This window comes from Talpa europaea (genome assembly GCF_964194135.1).
Source record: "Talpa europaea genome assembly, chromosome: 15".
Lineage (NCBI taxonomy): Eukaryota > Metazoa > Chordata > Mammalia > Eulipotyphla > Talpidae > Talpa > Talpa europaea.
This window is the reverse complement of record NC_140083.1, coordinates 5,896,598-5,923,058: the sequence shown is the minus strand read 5'-3', so window position 1 is coordinate 5,923,058 and position 26,461 is coordinate 5,896,598. Positions and strand designations below refer to the sequence as shown.

The 26,461-nt window shown below is 60.1% G+C and overlaps 1 protein-coding gene across 1 annotated transcript; it reads right to left on the bottom strand.

Moving 5' to 3' along the window:
- Positions 1-3,275: 3,275 nt before the first annotated feature.
- CARD10 (caspase recruitment domain family member 10) lies at positions 3,276-25,624 on the bottom strand. Its single transcript, XM_084255339.1, has 20 exons — positions 25,375-25,624; positions 24,509-24,646; positions 22,763-23,088; positions 19,355-19,546; positions 18,345-18,500; positions 17,691-17,816; positions 16,485-16,676; positions 14,882-15,016; positions 14,442-14,557; positions 13,580-13,608; positions 13,013-13,133; positions 8,580-8,739; positions 8,097-8,208; positions 7,066-7,309; positions 6,855-6,924; positions 5,894-5,996; positions 4,388-4,546; positions 4,191-4,306; positions 3,751-3,863; positions 3,276-3,596 (listed from the first exon to the last, which is right to left on the bottom strand). Exons 1-20 carry the CDS (start codon positions 25,607-25,609, stop codon positions 3,362-3,364), a joined length of 3,078 nt encoding a protein of 1,025 aa, XP_084111465.1. The 5' UTR covers positions 25,610-25,624; the 3' UTR covers positions 3,276-3,361.
- Between the last annotated feature and the right edge of the window lie 837 nt (positions 25,625-26,461).

Genomic DNA, 26,461 nt, shown 5'->3' with positions numbered 1-26,461 from the left:
AGCTCCGCTCGGCCGACCCCGGCTCTTCTGTGGGGTCCTCGCGTGGGGCCTCCCGTGGTGCCCACACTGTTCCTGCTCCCCAGGCTCTCCCAGCCGCTCCCCCACCCATGCTCCCTCCGCCAGGCTTAATTCTATTAAGACTCTTAAACTCAGGCCTGGTGGTCCCTCCTCCAGGAAGCCTCCCAGGAAGGCGCCCACAGTACTCTGCGGGCTTCCTCTGTCTTCACCTCAGCACCAGGATTGCGCTTTGGGGACTCGAGACTGCCTGCTGTCTCCTTGCTTTGCCCCCTCCCCTCTTGCACCCTGCTCCCCTCTGCCACGGCCCTTCCCCAGGACTGCAGATGTCCCTCCTGCCTGCTTTTTGGAAGCACCGCTGGGTGTATAGCTGAGCACCTGCAGCCCAGAATGGCCTGAGATGATCCAGCAGGTCAGCCGCAGAGGAGGTGGGGCCTAGGTCTCTGGTGCCCAGGAGGCCCCCTGGGGCACCTGCCTAGCGGGGGCCCACCTCCCCTATCTCCATTGGCAATTATTATAGCTGCCTCTCTCTCAGCCAAGCCAGTGGACAGAGGGCCCTCTCCAGCTACCACAAGGGCACTCACATCTCATGCCTCCTCTGCTAGAACCCGGCACTGCTTCCCACCTCTCTGAAAACAAAAACCAGCCCTTAGGCCCTTGTATGATCTGGACCCCTTGACCCCAACCCCACCTCCTGCTACTGTCCCCTTGTTCCCGCCACTGTAAACACTCTGGGTTCTCAGCCAGGCCAGGTACTGACCTCAGGGCCTTCGCACTTGCTGTTCCTTGAGATACCACCTCTCACTCCATCATCGCCAGGTCTTTACACAAATGTCACCTTCTCCATGAAGCCTTCCTGGGCTACTTTATTTAAATTGTAACCCTCTTCTCCGCCCCCCTTTCCTGCCCCACCCTCCAGGCCCGCCCTTGCCAGGCCCTCCTCTCTACTAGGTTCTCACCACAGCACTTTTCATCATCCAACATCCTGTATATTTTACTAATTTATTGTCTGTCTTTATTTTATTTATACCAGCACTGGGTACAGTCAGAAGTGCGGGAGGGTGAGAGGATTCACCAGAGACAGAGCGGGGAACAGAACAGGCAGACTGACGAAATACACTGCTGAGGGGAGCAGCGGGCGGCAGGAGAGGTCTGCGCGCCATGTGGGACCCTCGCCCAGCGGCCGGGGATTGAACCGGCACTGCAGAAGCTGCGGGCAGCTTTTCAACCCAGCACTCAACCACTGCGCCACCAGGGAGGCCCAGGAATTTCTTCTTTTTATTTACTGGATTCCCTTTGCTTAGAACAGTGCCTGTCACTTAGTAGGGACTAAATATTTGTTAATTAAACGCAAGGAAGCACCAGATTGTTGGTGAACTGAACTGGGCCTGCTGTGGTGCAAGCATCAGCATTGCCGAGAGAGAGGCAAGAAAAGCCAGCCTTTTGGAATCCCGGCCAGCACAGGCCAGCCCCTTCTCAGACTGCCTTCTTAGAATGGCATCACCCAGGATGATCCCAGGCTTTGGCTACACAGGCCAGGGTCAGATCCTGACTGGGTCACTCAGTAGCCATGTGACTCTAGGCAGGTTACTGCCCCTCTCTGAACATTCATCATTTATAAAATGGGGGCAAAAATAAGACTTGATGAGGATTAAAGGACTAAAGGGCTCCTCCCCCCAAAGGAAAAGACACCGAATTTGGGCCCAGGCAAAAGCAGCAGAGCCACTGGGCCAGAGTCTCAGGTTCTCCCAGACTATTCCATAGACCAAGCTGGGGTCAGGTGCACAGCGGTGTGTCTATCCAAATGAGAGTGATGGGGTCTCCACACTGGGGAGCCCAGAGCCATCCACGGGGAGCCAGCATCCTACCACAAGGCGGAGGGTGGCCTAGCCCAGAAGTCCCAAGGGCCTGGGAATCAGGCAGACTTCAGGGAAATGGTGTCTGAGCCAGGCTTTGAGGATCACTAAGATATAGACAGCCCCCACCCCCTAACTTGGACTTCACAGTCTCATTTCCTTCGACTCCTTGAGTGGCCAAACTCAGTCCATTTTCTGCTTCTGAACCTTTGCTCGTGAGGATGCCCCACCCCTAGTATACCCACTCCTCCCAAGCCCCCCAGGGCCCTGCCCACGTTTATCCCTGTAGCTGAGGACAGTCATAGAAGGACCAAGAACGGAACAGTGGTCCAATAAATGCTCCTTGAAGAAAGGAGTCCCAGGTGGCACCACCTCCAGTAAGCCTGCCTGGATTTCTCCCGCTGGAGGTCCTCTCTCTGGTAGAGCTGTCTCAGGGGCCTGATTGCACACTGAGGAATTTGCTCTTGGTTTCTTGGACTCACGAATTGGACCCCTTAAGCCCAAGACCACGCCCCACTGGCCTCTGAGTCCTGTTCTGGCAAATACTCCTTTGATGAGCAGACACAGGCAGGGCTGAGTACAGGGGTGGCCCATCTGCAGGGCCCTCCGGTCTTTCTGGGGCAGGTAAGGTAATGCCGGCACAGATGGTGAGCGGCTCTGGGATGAGTCAAGAGCGAAATCTGACCCTCCCCTTGGGCGAGGGGAGTCTGAAAGGTAGTATCAGCCTGAGCTGGGGTGGGGCCCAGTGGGAGGAGTGGCAGGGGCACCGGGCCAGGCAGCGAGCAAGCAGAAGCCAGCAGCTTCTATGACAAACTTTAATGTTCCATCATGTGCAGCTTCTGAGTGTAAAAAGCCCGTTGAAAACTTGACGAGCTGTACATTCTGATGACGCAGCAGCTGGCCCCTCCCCACCGGCCCCCCTGAGAGGTGAGGCAGGGCGAGGAGCAGGCGCCGAGAGAACATGGTCCTGGGTGTGCTCACTGGGCACACTCGTCGGTGCCCAGGTGTCGTGGGGGAGGAGGGGAGGATGACATGTACACAGGCGAGAACCGTGGACACAGGGAGAAGACAGGGGAGGAGATGGACCGGGGGTGCCCCGCGGGGACGTGCACACGGGAAGTGTCAGCCGGACGGCGGGCATCACGCGGACCCGGGAGGACGCAGGGGTGGGGCAGAACGTGAGCCGGCACGGGTGAGAACCCAGATGCCCCCCAGGAGGCACGAGGAGGACGTGGACGAGCAGGTGACACCGAGACCGGGGACACGAAGACACGCGGGCCACAGAGGCCCAGAGCAGCAAGTACAGGGAGAGTGGACGCTCCGGCACTGGGGGCTCCCGCGGGCTCCCCGGCGTGAGCGCGCCAGAGCCGGGCCCCACGGCCAACAGTCCCAGAGTCTGAGAAGGCTCAGGATCGCGAGGAGCCACTGCAGACAGCAGGTGCCCCCGCTCCGGTGGCTTCAGAAGTATGGGCGACGTCAGGAGGGCCCCCTCAGGCCTCGCTGCTGCTGTGGCCGCCTCTGCCGCTGCCTCGCTCCACCCACACGAGGCGGGCCTGCTCCTGCAGGATGCGGCCGCGCACCACCTTGGCCAGCTCCTCCGAGTGGCTCCACGCGTGGGCGGCCACCTGCACCCAGGAGCAGGGCAGCCCCCAGAGCACCTGCTCCGAGCCCCGGCATTGGCGCAACAGCTCCGAGTCCCGCCAGCCGGGCCGGCCGAGCAGCCCCCTGCCGAGAGAGGGGGCAGCGGTCAAGGGCGGGGGCAAGGATGCCCTGAGAGACAGAAAAGCAGAGGGAGAGGCCAGCGAGAGGGAGGAGACGAAGAGAGGAAAGAGAGACAGCCAGGCGGAAGCGTGGGGTCCCGCCGTCCACGCCACCGCACCTGACTTCCCGGACGTTCTTCTCGGTCACCTCCACGTGGATGACGATGGGGTAGATCTCGTTCTGGACCAGCTCCCTCACGCCCCGCGCACCCAGCTCCAAAAGGCAGTGCTTCTTCTCGGGGGGTCAAAGCCACATTTTACTCCTGGCCCAGCAACACTCAACTCCCTGCCCGGCCCCTGGGCCCAGCCTCCTACAGGTTCCTGCTTCCCCATCCAGAGGGCACTTGCACGGAGGGAGGGCAGGAGGGGAAAGCAGGATACCTGAAGAAGTAAGTGACTGTCCTCCTCCGGCCCGCCACCTAGCCCCTCCCCACCCCCTGGGCCAGGAGCGAGTCTGAGAACAAGGATGAATCTGTGAGATGTCAGAGAACTCAAGGGTCCCATGACAGGTCACCTGCTGCAGCCCACCTATCGCAGCAGCCCCTGCCCCAGTGCCTACCTTCCCAACAGATTCCTGGATGGCCCGGATCCTGCTGCCCAGGCCAGGGGTCGCAGGCTGGGCCTTGGGGGCTCCAGGAGCCGAGGATGTGCCCTGGTCCTCCCCAGCGAGACTTTCTGCAACAGAGGAACAGAGGGCCAGTGGGCCTGACTTCCCCGGGTATCACCAGCCCTGCCCTTCCCAGTGCGCAGGCTCACCCGCGGGGCACACTTGGAAGTCCAGCCGGGAGCTGGGCAGGTCCAGCAGGTTGCGGATGAGCCGGGGCGCCAGGCACTCGGGCAAGAGCACCACGGGCCGCAGTGTGGACACGAGCAGCGGCTGCACCAGGCTGTAGGGCTTGAGGTTGCGCTCTGGCTCTGTAGTGACAGGGGGAGGGGCAAGTGTGCAAGAGATGAGAGTGCAGGCCGGACCCCAGCTCCTCTTTCCTAGGATGGCCTAAGCCCCCTCACCTCCTCTCAAGCCCCCCATCTTTCTTCCCTCCCTAAGTTTCCCTGCGGCTTGTACACACACATGCACACACACACAGCAGGGCTGCCGCGCCCTCCGAGCTGGGATGACAGCAGCGGGCTCCTCTCATACACTCTGCTCACCCGCACCCCAACAGGCCACTCCCCACTTAGCAGCTGGAGAAGAAGTTTTAAAACTACACCCAGATGCTCTAACTCCCCTGCTCTAAACTTGCCAATGATTTCTCACGGCTCTCCGGGAAAGAGCCACATCCTCCACATGGGTGACCCGGAGCTGGGGACGTGGCCAGTCACATGCCCCAGCGCAGACTAATCCTGCTCCACAGGGCTCCCTTCGGCTGTCGCCAACCACTGGGCCTCTGCACACCCTGGCGCGCTGGCAGCACCCCCACACCCGTATCTCTCGGCCTGGCTAGTCCTGCCCCTGCATCTCTTGACCTAGCTAACCCTCACGCTCCCTTCCAAGCCCAGGTCCTATATCCCCGGGTCCCCCACCTGGCATGTGCCCCTCAGCACCCAGTTCTCCCCCATCATACGTCACACTGTGTCACTGTGTTACTGCCTGGCAGACATCTGCATCCCCCACTCACTAGGCAGTCATTTTTTGTGGGGAGGACTGTGTCCCCTGGGCCAAGCACAAGCACACCAGAGCTGGATACCCACATGTTGTCCTCACTGCCCTCAAAACACACCCATGCACGGCCATGCCCCTGTGCCTCTGCCCAGACTGTGCCTCCTGCCTAGAACAAACTCCTCTGGCCCCTGAAGACCCCAGTTCACACACTCTCCCTTCCAAGATCTCCCCTAACCACCTTCTGATCCTCGCCCCTCAGAGCTGCTACTCCCTCACATGGGCTCCCCAGCCCCTTCGCCCTGCTCTGACCCAAGACCTCACCCTAGAAGCAGCACCCTGGAAGCGGGTGCCTCTAGGAACCCTCTCTGGGGTCCTCCTGGCACCAGCCCCCACCACACATAAAGAAGCACAGTGATAACCGCTCTGCCCGACAGAACAGGCCTCCACTCAGGTGTGCCCCAAACTCACATAGACCTGCAATCACACTTGTGTCCATGCACCTCCCGTACCAGGCCTGGAAGCCCACATCCCAGGGGGGACTTTGCCTCGCAGGACCCAGGCCTGGGCCCATTCCACACCGGATCCCTCCAAAGGAACTGCCAAAGCCAAGCACACACAGGCCTGGTGAGTGTGCAGGACGCTCCTTTGCACCTTGCACTCACCTGAGCAGGGCTCCAGCAGCAGCTGTTCTGGGGGATCCCCGGCAGGACTCCCTACATGCTTAGGTTTTACCAGCCGCAGCTGGTCCAGGGCCCGCTTCTTCAGCTGGGAGATGGGGAGGGAAAACTCAGTCAGCACAAGACCTCCCTCCCCCAACAGACCCTGTCCTGCCCCCCAACCCCAGCCTAGCACCGTCCCCAAGGCAGGCCAGGGCAACCATCCCCACAGGCCCGGGGGCGAGCCTGTCAGAGGCAGTGAGAGCTAGAAAGTCTCGGGTCTACAGCCATTTTACAGGTGGGGAAACTGAGGCCCAGGAACCAGAGGAACCTAATGTCACATAAGAGACATAATTTGGGCTCTTCTCCAATGACTCCATAATGTGGCCCCAGCTGGGAAGGTTAAGGAAATCAGCGATGACAACACCCATGAAACTAGTAGCTGCCAGGTCTCGTCCCCTACAACGTAACACATTAACTAGGCCCCGGATGTGCAGGAGCTCACGGAAGCCTCTACTGTCCCCAAAGCAGGCATTGTGACTCCCCCCATTTTACAGATGAGGAAACAGAGCTTCAAGGCAGAGTCAGGTGCCATCCAAGGTCACAGAGCTGGGATTCAAGTTCAAGCAGTCTGACTCCAGAGCCCACGCTCTCAAGCCCGCTTTGATCTTGAGTTAGCAACCTCTTTGTCCAGGGCACAGGAGCGGGGATTGCCCTGCCCAGTCCTTATCCAGAAACCAGAAAAGGGGATGTGACTGCTGTCACTGCCAAGGGTTCAGTGTGTGCCAGGCATGCTCCTAAGCACAGAGCTCTCATTTAAGCATCTCAACCATCCTGGCAGTGAGCCCTGCTGTGCTTTTGTTTGCTAGGCACAAAGTTGATGATCAACTAAACCCCAGTGAAAGAGCACAGGGCTGCCTGTCGCTTCCCTCTTCAGAGCCCACCCTTGGTACCCCGCACTGCTCACATTACTGCGAGGCCCTCGGTGCCGGCTAGAGGTCAGACATTTCTCTTGAACTTCTAGGAGCTGCTGGGCTCTGTGGGGGGAAGAGTCATGTCATGCATTCATAGGCTCCCAGCCCCCCATCCGGTCCCAGAGGATGGTGAGGGACAGCAGGAGGGAGACAGCCCCATCCTGATCCCAGCTCCAGTGTGCCCTCCTCCAGGCGCTGCATCACCTCTGATAATTGGGCACGGTGCCCCGATCCAGGTCCCGCAGCGTGAGGGGGTCCACCCGCGTGCAGAACCACTCCTGCCGCCGCTTGTACGCCGGGTCCACCAGCCGCAGGATCTCCTGGGCTTTCACGCACAGGGCGTGGGGGTCTGCCCGCTCAGGCAGGGTGAGGTTGGCTCGGATGTAGAAGGGCTCGGTGCCTGGCCCCTTCGCCCACGTGTCGAGGGCCTCATGGAAGGACTGGCAGGCTGGGTGGACAGGGCGGGGGACAGCACGGAGGACAAGCGGAGGAGGTGACGTCAGCCAGGGCCTCTTGCGGCCTGACAGCACCCACCTTCCTCTTCTTAAACTGAGAGCCGGAGTCGGGAAGGTGTTTGAAAAAGCCAGGGGACGTATGATACCAAGCAGAAAAATAATCACCATCCTATCATGTATCTAATATATGTCCATACAGTCATGAATCATTAAAGGAAATATCATTAGGAGGCATCGAAAAAGTCCAGGTAAGAACAGTTCCTGTCATGTTTTCACATGGTTTCAGTGGGATCAATTACCCGCATAACGCTGTGCTGTTTACTGTGGATAAAGCTGCCTTCTCTACCTACATCGTGGTCATTACAGGCATCCTAATGATCGCCTTAATGATTTTGTGCTATTTCTGTCTTTGATTCACCTTAACAAAGCAATTTTCCTGACAGTCAAAAAAAAATGTGAGTGTCTGAGGCCCAGAGAGGACGGAGACTTGTCCAAGGTCACCAAGTCCACTAGGGACAGAGCCAGGACTCGCACCACGGGCTCTGGATTGTCTTTCACCGTAAACTGCTCACTAAAGGACAGGCACAGAATATACAACGTGTAGGGAGACAGCATCTCAGGAGGGAGGGTGCTGCCTGGAGTAGGAAGGCTCCCCCCAGACCCTCCCTGGTCGTCCCACCCACACCATGGACCGGACGAGCCCGGTCTTGGGTCCTCGGCTCTGACCTTGCAGAGCTGACCTGCAGGAGTTCACAGTCCCTCCTCTCAGGCCAGACTTACCTTTAGAGTCGATCAAGAAGGGGAGTGTGGACACCTGTGTCCAGGGCAAGGTTCTCTGCTGGGCCTCTCCTTCCAGGCCTGCCCCCTCCAGGCCTGCAGCCTCCACCCTTGGCTGGGAGAAACCGAGGCAGGGAGAGAAAGAAGTGAGCTTCCGAGGGCAGAACAGCCCTGGGGCTGGAAGAAGACCGGGGTGGGGGTGACCCTGACCCGTAGCTCAGATGACCACCGCACAGGACGCCCGCCCCCTCAGAGCCTGCTCCCTCCACAGCACTGCAAGGAGCCTGGCCCAGGGGGGTCTGCCCATGTCTAAGGGCGGGGATCTGGCCCACCCCACCTCCCAGGTCCTGCCCAATCATATCTCACTCAGGGCCGGCCTATCCCCAGAAACTCCCCCCAGTGACCCAGATCACCAATCAGAGGGCTCTCAGCTAAAAATAAAAAATACTGACTCCGCCCCCCCACATGCAAGGGGAGGAGTCTCACCTCCCGTGACTCCGCCCTGGCAGACCCAGGCCCGGAGAGCACGCTCCGCACCCCAGGCCCGGCCCAGCTGTCCCCCAGGAATGACGGGCCATCTGGGCCCTTGTCCTGGGGCTCAGGCCCCCCAGGGGGGCTCCTGCGGGACACTCGGATGGCCAGAGACCTGAGAAGGGAGAAAGAAGATAGGAATTTGAGTCCCAGGCAGTATGTTGGTTAAGGCCGACATTCTTGGGGGACCGCAGTTACTCCCCAAGTATGCCATGACTGCCCCACCCCAGCCCTGCCCCAGGGGCCATCACACCTGCTGTGCCCACTGCCCGGAATGTCCTTCTCCCTCCTTCTCTGTCTCACAAATTCTGCTCACCCTTCAAAGCTCAGGTCAAAAGGGCCCTCTCCCTCCCAGACCCTTGGCCTCGGGGGACAGAGCTGCTGCCAGAGTGCACCCGCTACACCCCGAGTGGGGCTGCATTTCCCTGTGTCTCCTCCATCAAAAAGAACACCCTGAGAACCAGCCTGCCGTCGTGTTCACCTCGACCCCTAGCAGGGAATGCTGTGTGTGGCACATAGTAGGTGCCTGATGAAAGGCACACAGTAGGTGCCTGGTGAAAGCTCGCTGTGCTCACAGCCTAGGCAGGAGCCTCTACTGGGACACAACACGGATGAGAGGCTACAGTGAGCAGAGGAGAGAGGCTTCCCGAGGAAGCCATGGCCGAGCTTCAGGGAGAGGCAGGGAGGAGGTGGTGCTGCGGGCTGCAGGGCTGCCATGCAGAGGTGTGGAGGACAGAATACAGGATGTGTGGAAGAAGGAATAACAACATCAATAATAATAGCAGCAAACACTTATGGGTGCTTCCCATGTGCCAGACACCAGGCGAAGCTCTGTGCCCTAATTAACTAATTTAACATCCTGGGAAACAGCTCCCGGAAAGGGCGGGTTAGAGTCAGCCTATGGGGGGCACGGAATGGAGGCGGCCAGCCTTGATTTCATGGGCAGTGGGAGCCACTGGTGGCTAGACAAAGTCACCAAGGTCCCCCACCTGGCAGGACTCTGCCTGTTCCTGATGGGGACTGGTGAGGCTGTGGGGCCGGGCTCAGAGAAAACTGACCGGAATCTCTTCCATAACTCTCGGGCTGTGGTATCGGGAAGGGGAGAGGCCAGGGTCAGTGGGTGTGCCTCAGCTGAAGAAGGGGTGCAGGCAGAGTCCAGGCGTCCATTCATCTCCCCACCCACCCTGGCTGCCACAGTATACACACAACCACACTGCCCCCTGCTGGCAGCCTGGGGTGGGCCAGGCTGCAAGGACCTTCACGCAGCCAGCGCCCAGGCAGAGCGCAGCACTTTGGCCCCAGGGGGCCTGTCTCAGTCAAAACAGAGAGCCGGCTCCAAGGGGCTGGGCTAGACATGGGTACATAGGCATCAGCGCTGCTTCGCAGGCTCCCTTCAGCCCCAGGAGATTCTGGCTGCATCCGGGCAGCATGGAATAGGGAGAGCTGGGACCCCTGAAGCTGGGCCTGGCCGTGCTGCCCAGTGGCTGGACGGCTGGAGCCACACAGTCCACTCCAAGCCAAGCGTTAGTGGTTACTGTGGCCTGGCCAGGGGAGGGAGTTAGCTGCTTCCGGGTAACTGTCCATGAAGCAAAGACTACCACGGCGTCCAGCTCGCTCACTAGGTGTGAAGATCAGATGAACGTCCAGATAGCACAGAGACAGGTGGAAGTAGACGGCCCCGGGCCTGCCCGGGTGGGCTGTGAAATTACCTGGGTCCCACCGGCACTGCTATTTTAATGGAATGAAATGGAAAACATCAGCCTGCCTCCCCCTAAGTAAAGCCCACTATTGTCTCATGACTCTCTGTTTCAGGCATGCGTGAGGTCTATAGCTTTCGGACAAAAGACTTTGAGAAAAGTGGTGTGGAAAAGCCAGCAGGAACTCTGGGGCCAGACAGCCTGGCTGCTTAACCTCTGGTCCCCAGCACCCCCCATCTCCAGCTCGCTAGTTGCACGACTAATGACTTAGAACTCAGGAAGTTCCCAGAACACTGCCCTGGAAGGTAAAACATGCCACACAAATTAGATGCTGTCTATATAAGGGAGACAGCACCCTGACATCTCCCAGCTCAGCACCCTCTTCGGCTCTCCCTCGCTGTCACCCAGTCTGTTTATCTGTCCGTCCACCCTTTAGCCTGTCCCACCACTCCCATTGTCTGTGATCCACCACCCTGCCCAAAGGACCTAGAGCTGAGCAGGCCAAGGGAGACCAGGGGTCTGAAAAGGTCCAGCCAGTACCGAGTCCTCGATAGGAACATGAGATTAAAAGCAGCTTAAACAGAAGGAATGCAACGGGAATCCCCAACTCTACCACCTATAGCCTTACGACAAAGTCCTGACTTTCTGGGCCTCCTTTTCCTCATCTGTAACAGCCCTACAGGTCTCCTGGGAGAATCGGGCAGCCATGAGGCTGAGAGCACACATGTTGACCACCCACTAAGAGCCAGGACAGTTCTAAGCACTCTGGCTAGAATCCGGGACACTCACAAGGCCCCCAGGGCACCAGCAACATTGCGACCCCATTTCACAGAGCAGGAACCCCGAGCATTCGAAATTGACTTGCCCCCAAGTTGCAAGGGACCAAGCTGGGATTTCAGCCCCAAAGTCGTTTCTTCCCCCATTGAGCGGAACACTACCCTCCATGCTTCATGTCCCTCTCTGGTCATCTGACCACCTCTCTCTTTCTGTCCACCACCCGTCCCCACCCCATCTGTGTTCTTCACCCTCTCCCTCCTCCACAAAAAGGGGGTAGGCGGCAGAGGTGGCCCCACGTGATCCTGGGGCCTAGGCAGGGGCTGGGCCAGAGGCTCCTGCTGCCTCTGCCACATCCCGTACCCCCTGGACAGCAGCCAGGACCCCTGCGTCAGGCCTGAGCCGGAGGAAGGGCCGAGGCAGGCAGGAAGGGAGGCGCCTCCGCCCCTTCCCCCAGAAGCACGTCCTGCACAGGGAAGAAACAATGTCACATCAGCCCACTGCCGGGGGTGCAAGTGGGGGCAGGGACCTGGCCCCAGGAGGCAGGAGGCCCCTGGCCCTGCTCCGCCCTGATGTCCTATGTAACCTGACCTCTGGGTCCAGCAGCCCCCACATTCCCACTCTGATATCCAGTGCTTCTTACACCCTTTCCAAAACCCACATCTGAACAGGGCTATGTGGACCTTGGCCCTGGCACTTCCTGGCTTTGCGACCTCTGGCAAGTCGCTTAACCTCTCTGAGCCTTAGTTTCCTCCTCTACAGAACAAGTTTAACCCTCACAATGCCTCTCCCAGAACAGAGAGAATGCTATAAGGCAGCTTTGCAGCTGGCTTTGCATTTAGTAATAGCTCAACCCTCCCAGGTTTCCAGAGAGCACACGCCAAAGTCCACACATTCCTAGCCTGACTCACCAAGCCTGCTGTGGCAGGGCCCAGCCTCAGCTTTCCCCCGCTTCCCCTGGAGCCCCTCCCCGCCTTGCTGCTGACACTACCCAACGCCGCTAATTCCTGGACAGCCTCTGCCCTCACGCTCCCCAGCCGCCCTCCCCACCTGCTCTCTCCCACAGCTGAGTTCAAAGGCCACATTCTCAGTGTGACCCCCCCCACTACCAGCCCCTCCTAAGATCCACAGGCAAGTTTGAACCCTGGCCACTAACAGCACACCGCCCGCCTGCAGTGCACAGGGAGCTGACCGATCAGTCCAGCTGCGGGGGCTCCAGCGGTGGCCCCACCAGCCCACAGCTCCAAGCTTTGCTAGGCGGCAGGGTCCTGCCAGAGGGTCAGAGTCACAAAGTCAGGTGAGCGGGGCATCGGTCCAAAGAACAACTGCTACCTACAGAGCATCTGCTACATACCTGGCAAAGCTGGGTACTTTACTGACATGAGTCGCTTGCAACCCATGAGGAAACAGGCCCAGGTTGTGGAGGGAGCAGCCCAAGCCACATGGAAGATAAATGGTGGTAATAGGATTTGAATCCAAAGTTTGCCTGTATTTAAAAACCTTGATCTGGGCCTCCCTGTTGGCGCAGGAGTTAAGTCTCAGCACTATGAAGCTATCTGCAGCCTCTGCAGCACAAGTTCGATCCCCGGCCAGGGAGCTACCCACATGGCGCAGCAGACCTCTCCTGTCTCGCCCACTGCTCCCCTCAGCAGTGTGTTTCAGTAGATCCGCCTGCTCTGCTCCCCACTCTGTCTCTGGTGAGTCCTCTCAACCCCACACCTCTGGCTCACCCCAGCTCTTGTTTATATAAATAAATAAATCTTAAAAAAAATAAAAATAAAAACCTTGTTCTTCTGACAGTTGCCCAAGGCAAAGGCTTAGCCACTGTTTCCTCCCGCCTCCCCCTGCACCCTCTTTCCAGGAATCTGGGACCCGCCCGGCTCCCCCAGTCCCACCTGCCCTGAGCAGCTGCAGTACCTGTTGAGATCCAGGGCACAGCCCCTGGCCAAGAAGCTGTCCGGCTTTCCCAAAGGCCACACGCTGTCGGAGGACGAGGACGAGGAAAGGCCGGGGGACCAGGGCTTAAGGGTCACGCTCCCTGGGGGAGGAGGAGTGGGGTTCAGGAATGCTAGACTGAGAAACGGGGGGGCCAGGGCCCATGAGGAGGCATTGAGTCTCCCCCACCCCCACCAAGGCCCAGGATCCAGAGACCTGAATTTCAGGGGGCTCTGAGGTCCCAAGAACATGATGAATCCACTGGGTTCAGAGCTGGGCTGGGCCACCGGGTGACCCCTCAGTTTCCCAGGGGAGGGTGGAAGGCAGGCCAGGAACAAGGAGGAGCCCCACAGAGCAGAGCCAGGAGCAACCAGGGTGCACAAACACCCCCAGGAGCCTCCCGAGCAGAGCCTCCTGCTGGGACAGGGACATGGGCGGGGGGGCTGGGAGAGGGTCACAGGCCAGGGGCAGAGCAGGCAGCACAGAGTTCAGGCGGGCAGAAAAGCCACCCCTGGGGCGGGCCCTCCCCTCAGAGCCCCAGGCTATTACCTGTGATGTCAGACATGCTGCTGAAGGACCTGGACAGAGAGCGGGCGGAGGGGCAGGGCTGAGCACAGTGGGCACTGGCCCCTTCCCTCCTCCTGCCCGCATGCCACCAAACGTGCCCGCAGCCCCGCTGCAGACTCAGGCTGGACCCCCGCAGCCCCAGCACGAGGCAGACAGCCCCATCTGGCCTGTGCCCCATGTCCGCTCCGAGAATGCCCTGGCTGGTCCTTTAGCGCCACCCATCCTGGGAGCCTTCCCCCAACCCCCCACCCTCACTTTCCACCTGGGTGGCTCGTGGCCCTAGTCCACCTCCCAGTCCAGACCACGACCGCGCCACCCGCCCCAGCGTAGCGGATACACACGTGCCAGCAGGCTGCCCGTGCCCAGCGGCTCATAGGGAAGTAACTCACAGGGGAGAGCCGGGATGGGGGACAGAAAGCAAGAGGGGGACAGCCCCTGCCCTGGTCTTGGCACCAGCGGAGATGTCTGATGCCAGGAAGCTGGCCCAGCTTTCTTGCCCAAGGCCCATACCCCTTGAGATATTCTCTGCGCCCCAGCCCTGAGCCACCCTGGCTTCTCCCTGGTGAACATCTCTGCGGCCTGACCTGCTCCAGTGACTGTCCCGACAGGGTGCTCAGCTCAGGCTGAACCGACTCTGTCTGTCGGGTTTGTGGAAACCCCTGACCTCAGCCACCTATGTCTCGGGGGACGTGGCTTCCAGAGCTCCAGCCACAGAGTTCCCGGCAGTCTGGGAGGTGACACCAGGCCTGACTCCGACATCAGGAATTCTGGAATGTGGCTGTTTCTCAGGAAATAGCCATCCTGCCCCCATGGCCCCTCACTGATTTCTCCCCAGACTGTTTACCTCTTAGGGGGTGCAGGGTCCTCCTCACGCTGCCGGCGGAGGATGGAGCCGGCGCTCGGGGGGAAGGGCAGGATAGAGAGACGGTTGATCTCCTTCTCACTGTCCCTCGCCTCCTCCTGCAACCCCAGACAAGGCCTAGGTCACGCCCGCTGCACCACCCACACCTCAGAGCTCCTAGCTACCGTCGTCCCACAGAGGGCAGCGGGGGCCCAGAGGGCAGGAGTGGGCTCTGCAAGTTGGCAACAAGTGACTGGCACCCAGGTCTCGGGCACAGGCAGCTGTGGGGCGGAGATGGCTCTGGGGGTGCTAAGAAAGCGCTGAGCCTCGTGGGCCTCAGGTCCTCACGGGAAACGGAGGCATCGGCAGCCTGGACGCTGACCGTGCTGGTGATTCTAGGATCAGTAGCCTCCCCCGCATTCGGGGCACAGCAAGTATCTTACCGAAGTGTGGGGCTCCGATCCCCCCATGATGGCTGCCTCCCCGGCGGCATCCAGGCCTCCCAGCGGGGAAGGGAACTCGCTCAGGCTCCAAGTACTGCTGAGGTTGGAGCACAACGAGTGGGAGGAGGCACAGGCCTGGGAGAGGAGGGGAAGAGGTCAGCGGTGCTGGGCCAGGGTCAGCCAGGGTCATCTGATGATCGCCCACTGTGTGCCAGGAGACGCCCACAGCGGGAAGGGTCGGATCCCTGGCCTCATGCAGCTCATGGCCCCAAGGGGACAAACTAAATGAGCAGATGGAGGAAGGAAACAACCCCGAGCTGCTAGAACAGGAAGGAAGGTGCCCAGCGCAGGGGTAGCCTTCAAAGGCCCCAGCCGGGGCCTCAGAGCGCTCTCGAGAGAAAGTGGCGTTTGGGCTGAGAACTCAAGAAGTAGATACCAAGTAGATAAACTTGGACAGGGTGATCTAGGCAGATGGAACAGTATGTGCAGGGCCTCCCTGGTGGCGCAGGGGTTAAGTCTCAGCACTGAAACTATCCGCAGCCTCTGCAGCACAAGTTCAATCCCCGACCAGGGAGCTACCCACATGGCGCGGCAGACCTCTCCTGTCTCACCTGCTGCTCCCCTCAGCAGTGTATTTCAGTCAGTCTGCCCCCCACTCTGTCTCTGGTGAATCCTCTCACTTCCCCCACTCACCTCTGGCCTACACCCCAGTTCTTCTATGCATAAATAAAAAAAAAAATCTTTAAAAAAAAAAAAAGTACATGCCAAAGCCCTCAAACTGAAGTTTGATAGATTCCAGGAATTAAAAGATTGAGAACCAGAGTAGAGGGGGCCAAGATCAGGGCTTTGTTGCCCCTAAGAGCATAATAGACACGGCGGGAGCAGGGGTGGGGGCAGCGGGCGGTAAAAGCAAGAAGCCACAGGTCGCGCCTCTTCTGTCCTGTTCCTCCAAGTTCCAGTGCAGCCAATGCCTGATCATTTTCGGGCAAACCCAACAGGAAAAGACAAAGTTCCCGGCAACAGCCGGGGACTGGTATCTGCTTCACTAGGGGGTCTGAGGCCTGGCCCAATGCAGCTGGCTATGTGACCTTGGGCAAACACCTGACCCTTTCTGGGCTCTGCACAATGAGGGAATTGGACTAGCTGATCGCTGAGAGGCTTTTACGACACGCTGCGCATTCCAAGTGTATACAGAGGCAGGCTTCAAACTCTTCTTTGTGTCCCGGGAGCACCCCCAAGACTCAGCGCCCACGTGCTCCAGTCCCATTGTCTGGTACACCAACCACAGCCACCCCAGCTCGGGGCTCCCCCTAGACATGCACATTCTCCACCCTGGCCACGAGCTCCCTCCAAGACCAGCAGGGGATAGCTCCAGCAGGACCCACACTTTCTGCCATAACCCCACACCTCCCAGCCGGGCTGGGGCTCCCAGTGGCTCTGTCAGGCTCCCCTCTGGTCCTGCATGCTCCCACTCCCTGCCGAGACCTCCTGCTGGTCATCCATGTCCCCCACCCATACCTGAAGTCTCCCACCAGACCCCACGTGTACCCACGTTGGCCAAAAGCTCCCACCAGGGCCCCTCATTCCACCAGGACCTGCTCACCTTGAGGCAGGAGCTGCCCTGGGCCCGCTGCAGCTGCATCTCCAGCAGGGCCTTGGCACCCTCCAGGCTGGTGAGCGTGGTCAGCAGCTCATCCCGCTGGGCCTCCAGGCCGCGCACCTGCTTGCGGTACTGGTCCTTCTCGATGAGGCTCTGGGAGTACTGCAGCTGGACCCGGTCGCGGCACTGGATGGCCTGGGGGAGCGAACAGGAGGGCGCTGGTGCCAGCAGCCGAAGGAGTCCCCAGCTCAGCTGGGCCCATGTCCCCCTCTCAGATGAGGACGAGCAGCAGCAGGCTCATTGCTTAACATGAATGAAGCTCTTCCTGGGTGCCTGGCCTGCTGCTAGACACCACGCATTTCATTTTCACACAGAATCCCCACACCAGGTGTTCTCATTGTCCTGCCAGCGAGCCCAGCCCCAGAGACAGAGCGGGTCTCAAAGCCAGGCCGTCTGGTTGCAGAGTCCAAGCTGGTCCCACTTCCCAAGAATGACTTAAGACGCTCCTGTGAAACCTACAGTGTGCCAGGGCTTTTCCACAGCAGCCCGGCGAGTGGGGGAGCCTGGATTCAAAACCAGCCCCTGGCAACCAAAGCACTTTTCCCCACAGTGAAGACCTGGGTCCCCGAGGGTGGGGCCTATGCCCTGGACCTGCTGCCCACTGCCTCTGATGTATAGATTCAGCTCCCACCCCCAGACCACCTGGTCATCTGCATCCTCATCCAGCCCACCAGGGGATCCTAAGGCCCGTGCAACTCCTCTAGGGGCTCCCCCTTGCATGGGGGGCCTCACTCAAGGAGAGCCAGGGGTGCAGAACAGGCTTGGGGTCCTCGGCCTAACCACAACCTCAGGAGAGGAGGGTCATGGTGCCCAGGGCCAGGAAGCCAGGCCTGTTAAGAATTTCTTCATCAGTACATATTTCTAGGTATTTCCCCTGTGCAGGCCTCGTGCTTGAGACGCAGAGAACATGGGGTTCAGAAATAATGGTGCAGAGACCAACTTTCCTAACTGGCCAGAAGCTCAGGTGAGCCAGGTGCGTTCAAGGGGCCAGGTGCCAAGTGGCCCACCTCCTGGCCAACCTGCCCCAGCCTCAACCAATCCGAGCACTTTGAAAGTCTCCTTTCCACCACCCTAGCCCCACCCTGCTGTCTGCCCCTGCTCAGGAACCAGAGGCCCAGCCGGGGCTGTGGGCATGACAGACTAGCTCACCTGGTCCCGCTCCTTCTCGATCTCCTCCAGCTGGGCCAGCACGGTGGCCATGCGGTGCTTGTACAGGTCGCAGTCCTTCTGCAGCGTGCGGTGCTTCAGCCGCAGGTCCTCCATCTCCTGCAGGTACTGAGGCAGGCAGGGTGGAAGGTACTGGTCAGACCTGGCTGGCACCAGCAATACCAGCCAGCAGGTGCCCTAAGGGGTGGGGGAGAGGCTGGGCTCTGCAGTCAGACCGGCCCGAGCCCAGATGCCAAGTGCCCACCTCCCAAGCTGGGTGGTCTAGTCCTCCGACTTTACCTCCCTGGCCTTGGTGCCTAGGCTGTAAGATGGACATAAAACAGCCGACTTTGGCCCCCCACTTCAGCAGCACCTGTTCCTGTGCCCTGCTCGTCCTCCTGCCAGCGCATAACTCGGACTAGGCACGGTTTGTCTCCTACTAGAATGGACCCTCCACCAAGCAGAGGCCTTTGCTGTTCCCTGACATAGCTCAATCAATTTTGGGGGGAATGTCTGCAGCTCCTAACAAGGCGCCCAGCAGCCTTCGGAGCAGGTGGCTGAGTCCACAGGCTGAGCCCACCCCCTCCCCAGGAACAGGCTGTGGCCTAGGAGGGGCAGGGCAGGCAGGAGTGGGTGGGATGGGGGCAGGGGCCTGACCTTGTCCCGCAGCTCCTCCGCCCACTGCAGCTCCCCCTGCACAGCATTCAGCTTCTGGCACAGCTCCTGCCTGCTGTCCTGCGCCTCCCGCCAGTCATGCTCCAGGATGTCCAGGAGAATGCGCTCCGAGCCGGGGGCCCCTGGCCGGCTGGCCTCCTGGAGATCAGAGTTCAGGGCTCTCTCAGACTCTGGCCCTAGGCCTACCTTAAATCGGGGGGTGGGTGGACACGCAGCCCTCGGCTTCCAGACCCAACCCACTAGCTCAACCACCCTGGCCAAGGGCCTTGACCTCTCTGGACCTCAGTTTCTCCACATGTAGAGTGGGTGTGGGCCCATCAGTCCTGCCCACTCTCCAGGAAACATCTGGGGTGCAGATGAGGTAAGGGGATGAGCAGGCCCAGAGAAATTCAGCCAGCATCTGACTCCTAAACAAGAACCAGGCCAGCTCTCTTGCTCCGGCCCCCACCCGCGGCCCAGGACAACAGATGGTGGCTGTTTCCAAGGCCCATGCCCTGTTTCCAAGGCCCATTCCTACCCCTTGGACAAGGGGTCTTCACAGGGGTTGAGCTAGGCCCAGGCCCAACATCCAGCCCCTAAGCCACGCCCCGGCCTGGCACCCCCCACCCTATGAAGTACACCAGGGCCTTGACTCCCATCCCCCACTTCCTGTGTGGAGCAATCACCAGAGACAGACACGCTGTCACCAACACCCCACAAGACCAAGCCGGCCCCAGGGCCACCCAGACCTCCAGGTCTCAACCTTTCAGGGTCACAGACTCTACAAGTTCAAGGAAATCTGGGGGCTCTCTCCCCAAAAAATGCCTACACCAAAATTAGGTTTCAGGAAGTTCTGAGACATCCTGGGGCCACCCACAGACCCCAGACCGCAGAGAGAGCGGGGCTCTAAGGGCCCTCCTATCAGAGCTGGCTTCTAGAATGCTCCACTCTCCATGCTCAGGAGGCCCAGGGACCAGCATGGGGGCTAACCCCACCTGGGACAGCCCTCCTACCTGCTGCAGCCCCTCTTGCAGCTCCTGCAGGGATGTCAGGAGCCGCTGGTTCTCCGCACGGAGCTCCGAGACCAGGTCCGCATTGTCCAGCTCCTTCTCCTTCTCGTCGGCCGCAGGGAGCAGCCCCTTGGCCCTTCGCAGCAGGGAGCACTCCTCCTCCAGCCGACTCACCTTGAGCTTGAGCTGATCCACCTGGGGCCCAAGACATGGGTCATCAGGGAGAGGCCCTGCTGACCACCCGGGGGCCTCTGATTCCTTGTGGCGCTTGAGCCCGGGTCCTCCCTGGTCTTGTATACGAAGGGACAAGGAAGAAAGGGGGCAGCAAGGCCAAGGCCACCGTCCAAGGGTAATTCTCTTCAAGGGCCTGCAGGCTGATGTGCTACAGTGCAACGGCACACCCCCAGGTCCCCAAGTTCGGATACTGGGTGTCAGCCACGGAGTCCAGTCATAGCCTGATGGGGGAGGAGGTAGACGGGGCAAGGACAGAGGGAGTCAGGGGCTGGGCCCGTCTGCCTCTAGCTCAGCATGGCCTTGGTCAGACTCTCTCTGTGTCTCAATCTCCTCATCAATAAAATGGGCCCACTCCATCCCTGACTCCACCCCTGCCTCCCAAAGTCGTTGTTAGAATCAAACAAAATGGGTCGGCAGAGATCCTGAAACTGCCAGGAGTGTAGCAGTGGCCATCTTCACAGTTTTAATCCAGAGTCCAGCCTATCGCCAGCTGGGGGACCTGTGCCAGCTGGCCCGGGCTAGAGAGTGGCTGCCTGAGTGATGGCTGCCCGGCTGAGAGTGACCGCAGAGCTGCAGGGCCGGTTTGCTGGATCACACATGCACACAGCAGGAGCTGCTTTCCCAGTTCACACGGGGCCTGAGGTGGCTAGACAGTGACAAGAGCAGCAGGTGGCCCGCCACAAGATGAAGTCACTGCCGGGAAAAGGTCACAGCAACCTCTGGTTCTGCATTCGGGCCTGCCAGCATCTGGTGCCCGTCGAGTGCCCTGGCCTCTCTTGGGAAATGACTTGCAGCCCCCTACCCTTCAGAGCCCAGCCTGGCAACTCCTCACCCCCACCCCCCCACACACACAAGAACGTGCGCACACGCATACAAGGCTCTGGGCCTGGGTCAAGCAGATGCATGAATTAATAGTCCACTCCTCCGCAAGGGACCCAGAAAGAAATTAATGACTCTCGCATTCCTTTGCCCTCACAAAACATGCTTTGTGAGCCGCCAGAGACAGCTAGCTACAGGGGCAGGCGTGGTCACTCGCCAGCAAACCGCAGCCACACACCAGGGCCGCCTGCCCTGCCCCAGCCGGCTCCCCGCTGAGCCCAGGGGACAAGCACCTGGAGGCTCCCAACGCCAGGAGATACGGATGCATTTAATCCTGGCGAACAAGCTCACTTTGCACAAAATTATAGCGTTCGTCCCTTAAGTTTATGTTGCTTAGAAATAACAGCTCATTAAATTTGCACCTTATAAAACACAGTATTAAATCACAGCCACCACGCACCTGTCCACACGGGAGGGGCCCTGAGCTGCCACCCGGCAGCAGCAGCCTTCTGCTCAGCTCCGTCTGCGGTGCCTTTGTTAATGTGGAGGCAGAAATGGTCCCAAAAGTTACGGCAAGTTTATGGCAGCTACGTTTAAGGAAAACCTTATTCACTCAACCACAGCCTTTAGCCCTTAACCTGGGAGAAAGCAGTCGCTGTGCCTAGAGGCAGATACTGGCCCCCTAGGTGGCCAGACTAGGTGCACCTGCAGCTAATCTGCGGGCACCCAAAGGCCCCTCCAATGCTTCTTCTCACCCCTCCCCATCCCTGGAGACCCCAGAGGGTCCTACGAACTTCCCAGTCGCATGCACACACCCACCACTTCCAGGACGCAATTCACCGCCACCCCCAACCCAAGGGAAAACGAGCCCAGTACCACTGGGCAGCAAAGCCCTTTCTTCCAAGACCTTCTCACATCCCCTTCAGGAGAGGTCACAGGTGGAGGGAGGGCACCCAGCACCCCACCTGCCGCCCACATCACCCTAGAAGTGCCAAGAGCAAAGTCAGGAATGCCTCAATCTTGGGGTCCCTGGAAGAGGGGTGGAACCAATTTCTGTGCCTCAGTTTCCTCATCCATAGGTTGGGGTGGTAATGTTACCCCATCCTATGAAAGGCAAGCAGGGAGGACTGCCTGGGGATCAGAGGGCTAGGCTATACCGTTGTCTTATCATCCTCCACCGTGGCCTCCCAAGGCCAAAGAGGCGCCTGCCGGAGACACATTCACCCTGCGTGCTGCCGGTCTGCAGGTCCAGACAGCCCGACTTCCGCCAAACACCAAGCAGGGCCCAGACAACAGCCCTTGGTCACCTCACACTTTCCAACTGGCCACCTACACCTCAAGGCAGGGCTGGCCAACCTGTGGCCTCACTGCCCCTGATCAGGACCGGTTGCCCCAACACCAGCCCTCCGGCATGCACAGCCACAGGCTCCGACACACCTGCGCACCCACACATACAGCCTCCACGTGCCACCTGTTGTCCCCAGGGAACCCGTCAGCGCTGCAATCCCGCAGTCAAGGCCCAGCTCATGGGGTCAAGGTGGCTCTGAATCCCACAGTTAGAACCTGCCCCACCTCCAGGGAACCTCACAGTCTGGCTGGAGCGAGCCTACTGCGCACGCCACCACGGCACTCAGGAATCCTCAACAAGCCTTAGCTCCTTAAATCCTCAGTACAACTCCGGGCTGTAAAACCAGTTCTCCCCACATGCAAAGTCCAACAAGAAAGTGAGGCTAGGTTTCTCCGCTGTAAGAGGTGGGGCCTCTCTGGCTGCTAGAGAGGACGGGGGAGGTTTCAGTTGGATGGGGAGCAGGCATAACAGCGGGGGCGGGGGGGGGGGGCAGTACCCATGTCAGGAGGGCCTGGTGCAAATCCAGGCTGCGTATTTTCCAGCCTCAGGGGCACAAGCCAGTCTCTTCACAATCAAAGCCTAAGTGTGTATTTCCAAACAAGAACCTGGTCCAGAATGCCTTAGTGGGACTAGATAGTATGACATGGGTGGCTCTTACCAACCACAGCAGCGACGGCTGCGGACGACACCGGCTGTCTGCACCGACTGCCAGACGCCGCACACGTCCACGGTTGCTGGTCGGTTGTGGGGGCTGCAGGGTGTGGGGCAGCAGCCTCCGCACTAGATGCTAGACAACCAAATTCCTCTTTCCAGACATCGCCAAATGTTTGGGGCGTAAAATCGCCCGCCAGTTGAGAACAATCTTAAGGCAGTAAAATAAGTGCCGTCCACCTCCCCGGATCACAGATGAGAAACCCACCCCCAGAGCGGGGCAGGGGCGGGGGCTGGGCCCACGCTATCACCACTCTTTGCACAAGATGCCCCTTGTCACTCTGCCCGCATCTCCCTACCGCCAGCTGCAGGTCACGGCTGCGCAGCACCGCGGAGTTCTTCTCCTCGCTGAGCTGCGCCAGGCGCATGGCGATCATGTAGTTCTCGTCCTTGAGGCGCAGCAGCTCCAGGCTGTTGGCCTCCCAGTCCTCACGGAGCCGCTGGCAGCGCTCCTGTGCCTGCTGCTGCTCCCGCAGCCGCTGCTCCAGCCCTGCCCGCTCCTCCTCCAGCGCCCTGCCCCGGGCCTGCAGCTGCTGCTCCCGCTGCAGCTGGCTCTTCCGAGCCTCCCGCAGCCGCCGCACCTCTGTCATCAGGAACTGGGTCAGGCCCTCCGGCCCCTCCTCATCTGCAGGGCAGAAGAGAGAAAAGTCAGTTCAGACCAATAAAATCGAGGACTGCAGACTGCACAGAGAAACCCAACCCATAAGAACACTACAGGAAATTCTAGAATATGTTTTATAATTTTGGGGGTAGAGAAGGCCTTCCTAAACAAGGTGCAAAAACCAGAACTACAAGAGAAAAGATGGACAAATCCATATAAAAGTTTCATCGTCTGAAACATGACAGAGGTAACAAAGCTGAAAGGTAAGAGTGGGAAAACAATAGAACAAAGACTCAGAGTCACAATATAGAAAGAGCGCCTACAAATAAATAAGATGAACAACTAAATAAAAACTATCAATAGTCAAATCCCAAACAAAAGCATCTAAGCAACATAAGAAAATAACTCCAGCTCACCAGCAATATTAATAGTAGTAGCCACTAGCGTCAGCCTGTGCCTGATACACATAGTAATCTCTGTGCCTGATACACACAATAATCTACTTCCTCTTCACGACAACACCAAAAGGTAGGTACTATTCTTGTATCCATTTTAAAGTCAGAAAAATTAAGACGCCAGAAAGGTCAAGACACTTGCTCAAGCTTTTCTACCTGGTAGGCTCTCTCAATGCAGTCCAAACTCAAAACTGTGACACGTTATTAGTGATAGAGCAGACTGGCAAAAAAAAAAAAAATATTTAAATGATACCCAGGATTCACGAAGATACAGTCAAATGGGCACTCATACCCTGTGGTGGTGTACGTGTTGCTTTAACACTGAAAATACACATATTCTTTGAGAAATTTTACTTCTCAGGACCTCTCCCCTTAATACCCATTTACAAAAAGACACTCATAGAAAAGATGTGCCCAGCAGCATCAGTGACGTCCTGCATAAGTTAATGTCCATCCCGTGGAGACCAGCTAAGTGACCTACGACATGACCTACCTAATGAACATTAAAGTAAGTACACAGACGTGGAAGAATCACTGAAATCAGTTGTCCTGAGGAAAAGCAAAATCCCATGGACAGGACGATCGTGTGGGGGGCGGGGGGTGAATGCAAAGAAAAAGTTCTAGCTCCAGAGTGCCTGCAGCAGAGCAGAGCTGAAGAAAGACCTACAGACCTTCTATTTTTATAATCTACAAGCACAAGGTGCATCTGAGCTTTCACACTAGGGACTGCCAGCCCCCTTCTGCCTGATGCGGGCACATCTGAGCAGTCTGAGGGGAAGGAGGCATGTGTGTGAGCTCTAAACTGGGACTACGTGGACTAGAATCCAGGCCCCACCCTCAGCTTTCTTGTGGGGCTCTGAGCAAAATGCTTCAGCTCACTCTTGGCCTCAGTTTCCCCATCTGTTCAGCAAGGTTCACAGGAGTGGCTCTCTGACAGGGCCGGTGTCAGGAAGGCGTGCAGGGGTCTCGGGGTGGTGGCACCCGCTCACCAAGGATCATGGAGCAGCGCTGGGCAGGTTCCTGGCCAGTCAACAGCGTGAAGTGCTCGGGGTAGTAGAACTCCAGGGCTTCCAGAAACGCCTCGTAGCCCCTCTTGCCACGGCAGCGTAAGATGTCCATCAGGCGCCCTGGGGAGTGACCAGGTGCCCCAGGGTTAAGTGACAACGGCTCCCCCAGTGCCCGGCCCCTCCCCTCCCTTCCACTTGATGCTCCAGGGCCCAGTTCCCCAGATTTTTGAGCAGTTGAGACACACATCCGGGGAGAGAGCCCGCCTGTCAAGGCAGGAGCGCCAGATGCCCTGTGGCAACTGTACTTCAACAGGTCCCGAGCCCCTGCCCGCCGCCCTCTCCTCCACACACACACAGGGGCGCAGGGTCAGCAAGAGCCCTGTGGCACAGAGACACCCCCTCTCTCCCCAGATGCAAAGTAAGACACCTCTCCCACTGGCCAGCGCCTGAATTCCCACCCCGGGCCCCTCATCTCTTTGTGGGCTCTGGTTCAAAGTCACACCCTGCGGCAGAGGGGAGCCCAGCTGCATCTTAAGCTCCAGGGAAAAGACTCTCCGAGGCCTGCGTGGAGAACAGAGGGGTCAGAGGGCACCGGGAAGCGGCCAAGTACCCGGCTCTGCGCAGGGGGTCGCTGGCCGGCCGGGGCGGCCCTGGGCAGCACCCCCTCCTGCTCTAACGTGGCCCGGGGAAGTGGGAGAAAATCCCGATAACCGACGAGCCCCAGGCGCGGGCGCCCTGGACCCCGGACGCGGGGGCGGACGACGGGCGCAGCTGCCCCGGCGCGGTGGGGCGCCCGCGGCCCAGGGAGCCCTCGGGGGCCGGGCGCGCGGGCTGGGCGCGCGGCTCACCGGTGCGGTTGGCGCGGCACGGGAAGCGGTAGGTGCTCAGCACCTCCTCCTCGTCCTGCTCGTCGATGACCCTGCACTGGCGCAGGTACGGCGTGAGCTTGGCCGGGTTCAGCGCGCGCGTCAGGCGGTGCCGGACGCCCTCGATCCGCTCCCACAGCGCGTCCTCCTCCGCCTCGGAGCCGGAGCCGGCCCCCGCGTCCTCCTCGGCCTCCCCGGCCTCGGCCCCGCCCGGCATGGCCGCGTCCTCGGGGTCTGCGGGCGAGAGGGGCGCGGGGGTCGGGAGGGGCGCCCGCGGCGCGGGGAGCGGCCGAGCCCACGTCGGGGCGTCGCCCGCGGGGCCCGCCGGCCTGGGCGCCGGACCCCCCGCCCGCCGTCGGGCGACCGGCCCGCGCCCCGAGACTCACCCCGCGGGCCGCCGCCGCCTCGGGCGCCCGGGTCCGCGCTGGGGCGTCGGCTCCGCCGGCGCAGGGGGGGGGTGTCCCCGGCGCCCCCGGCTCCGCCCCCGGCCCCGCGGCCGCCCGGGCTGCCCGGGTCTCCCCACATCGCCGCCCCGGCCCGGGCCGCGCGTCCAGCCGCCCCGCCGCCCGCGCGCCCTGCCTCCCGGCCGTCCGGGCGCCTCCCCCCGCTTCCTGTTTCCCGCCGGCTCCCGGCCCGGCTCCGCGGGGTCCCGGCCCGCCCACACCTGCCGGCCTCCGGGCGGGACGGGGCGGGACCGCGGGCCCACACCCCCCCTCCCCCGCGCCGCGGCGCACCTTCTCCGGGCCGGCGCCCCACGCCCAAGCAGGCCCGCGCGCAGGGGGCGCTCCCCGGCCCGACAGCTGCTCGCCCGCCGCCCGCACGGTCACCCCGCGCCCGCGAGGGCTCCAGCGGCGCAGGGGCCCGCATCGCCCACTCACACCGGCCCGGCAGCTCCCTCTCCCGGGAAATGGCCATGAAGTGGGGGCTCCTGCTTCTGAGCCCCCTGGCCAAAGCTCCGCTCTGGCCCAGCTGGGCTGCGGGGCCCGCTGCGTGAGATCCCCGCCCGCAGCCTTTGGTGCTGATCCCAACTGGGCCTGTGATCCGTGCCACACACACACACACACACACA

Coding starts and splice junctions, on each gene's coding strand:
- CARD10 (XM_084255339.1), bottom strand. CDS start 25,609: ATGCCGGGCGGGGCCGAGGCCGGGGAGGCCGAGGAGGACGCGGGGGCC. Junction 13,609..14,441: donor GACCCTGCACCCCCTAAGAG/GTAAACAGTCTG, acceptor CTCTCTGTCCAG/GTCCTTCAGCAGCATGTCTG. Junction 5,997..6,854: donor ACCGAGGGCCTCGCAGTAAT/GTGAGCAGTGCG, acceptor CCCATCTCCCAG/CTGAAGAAGCGGGCCCTGGA.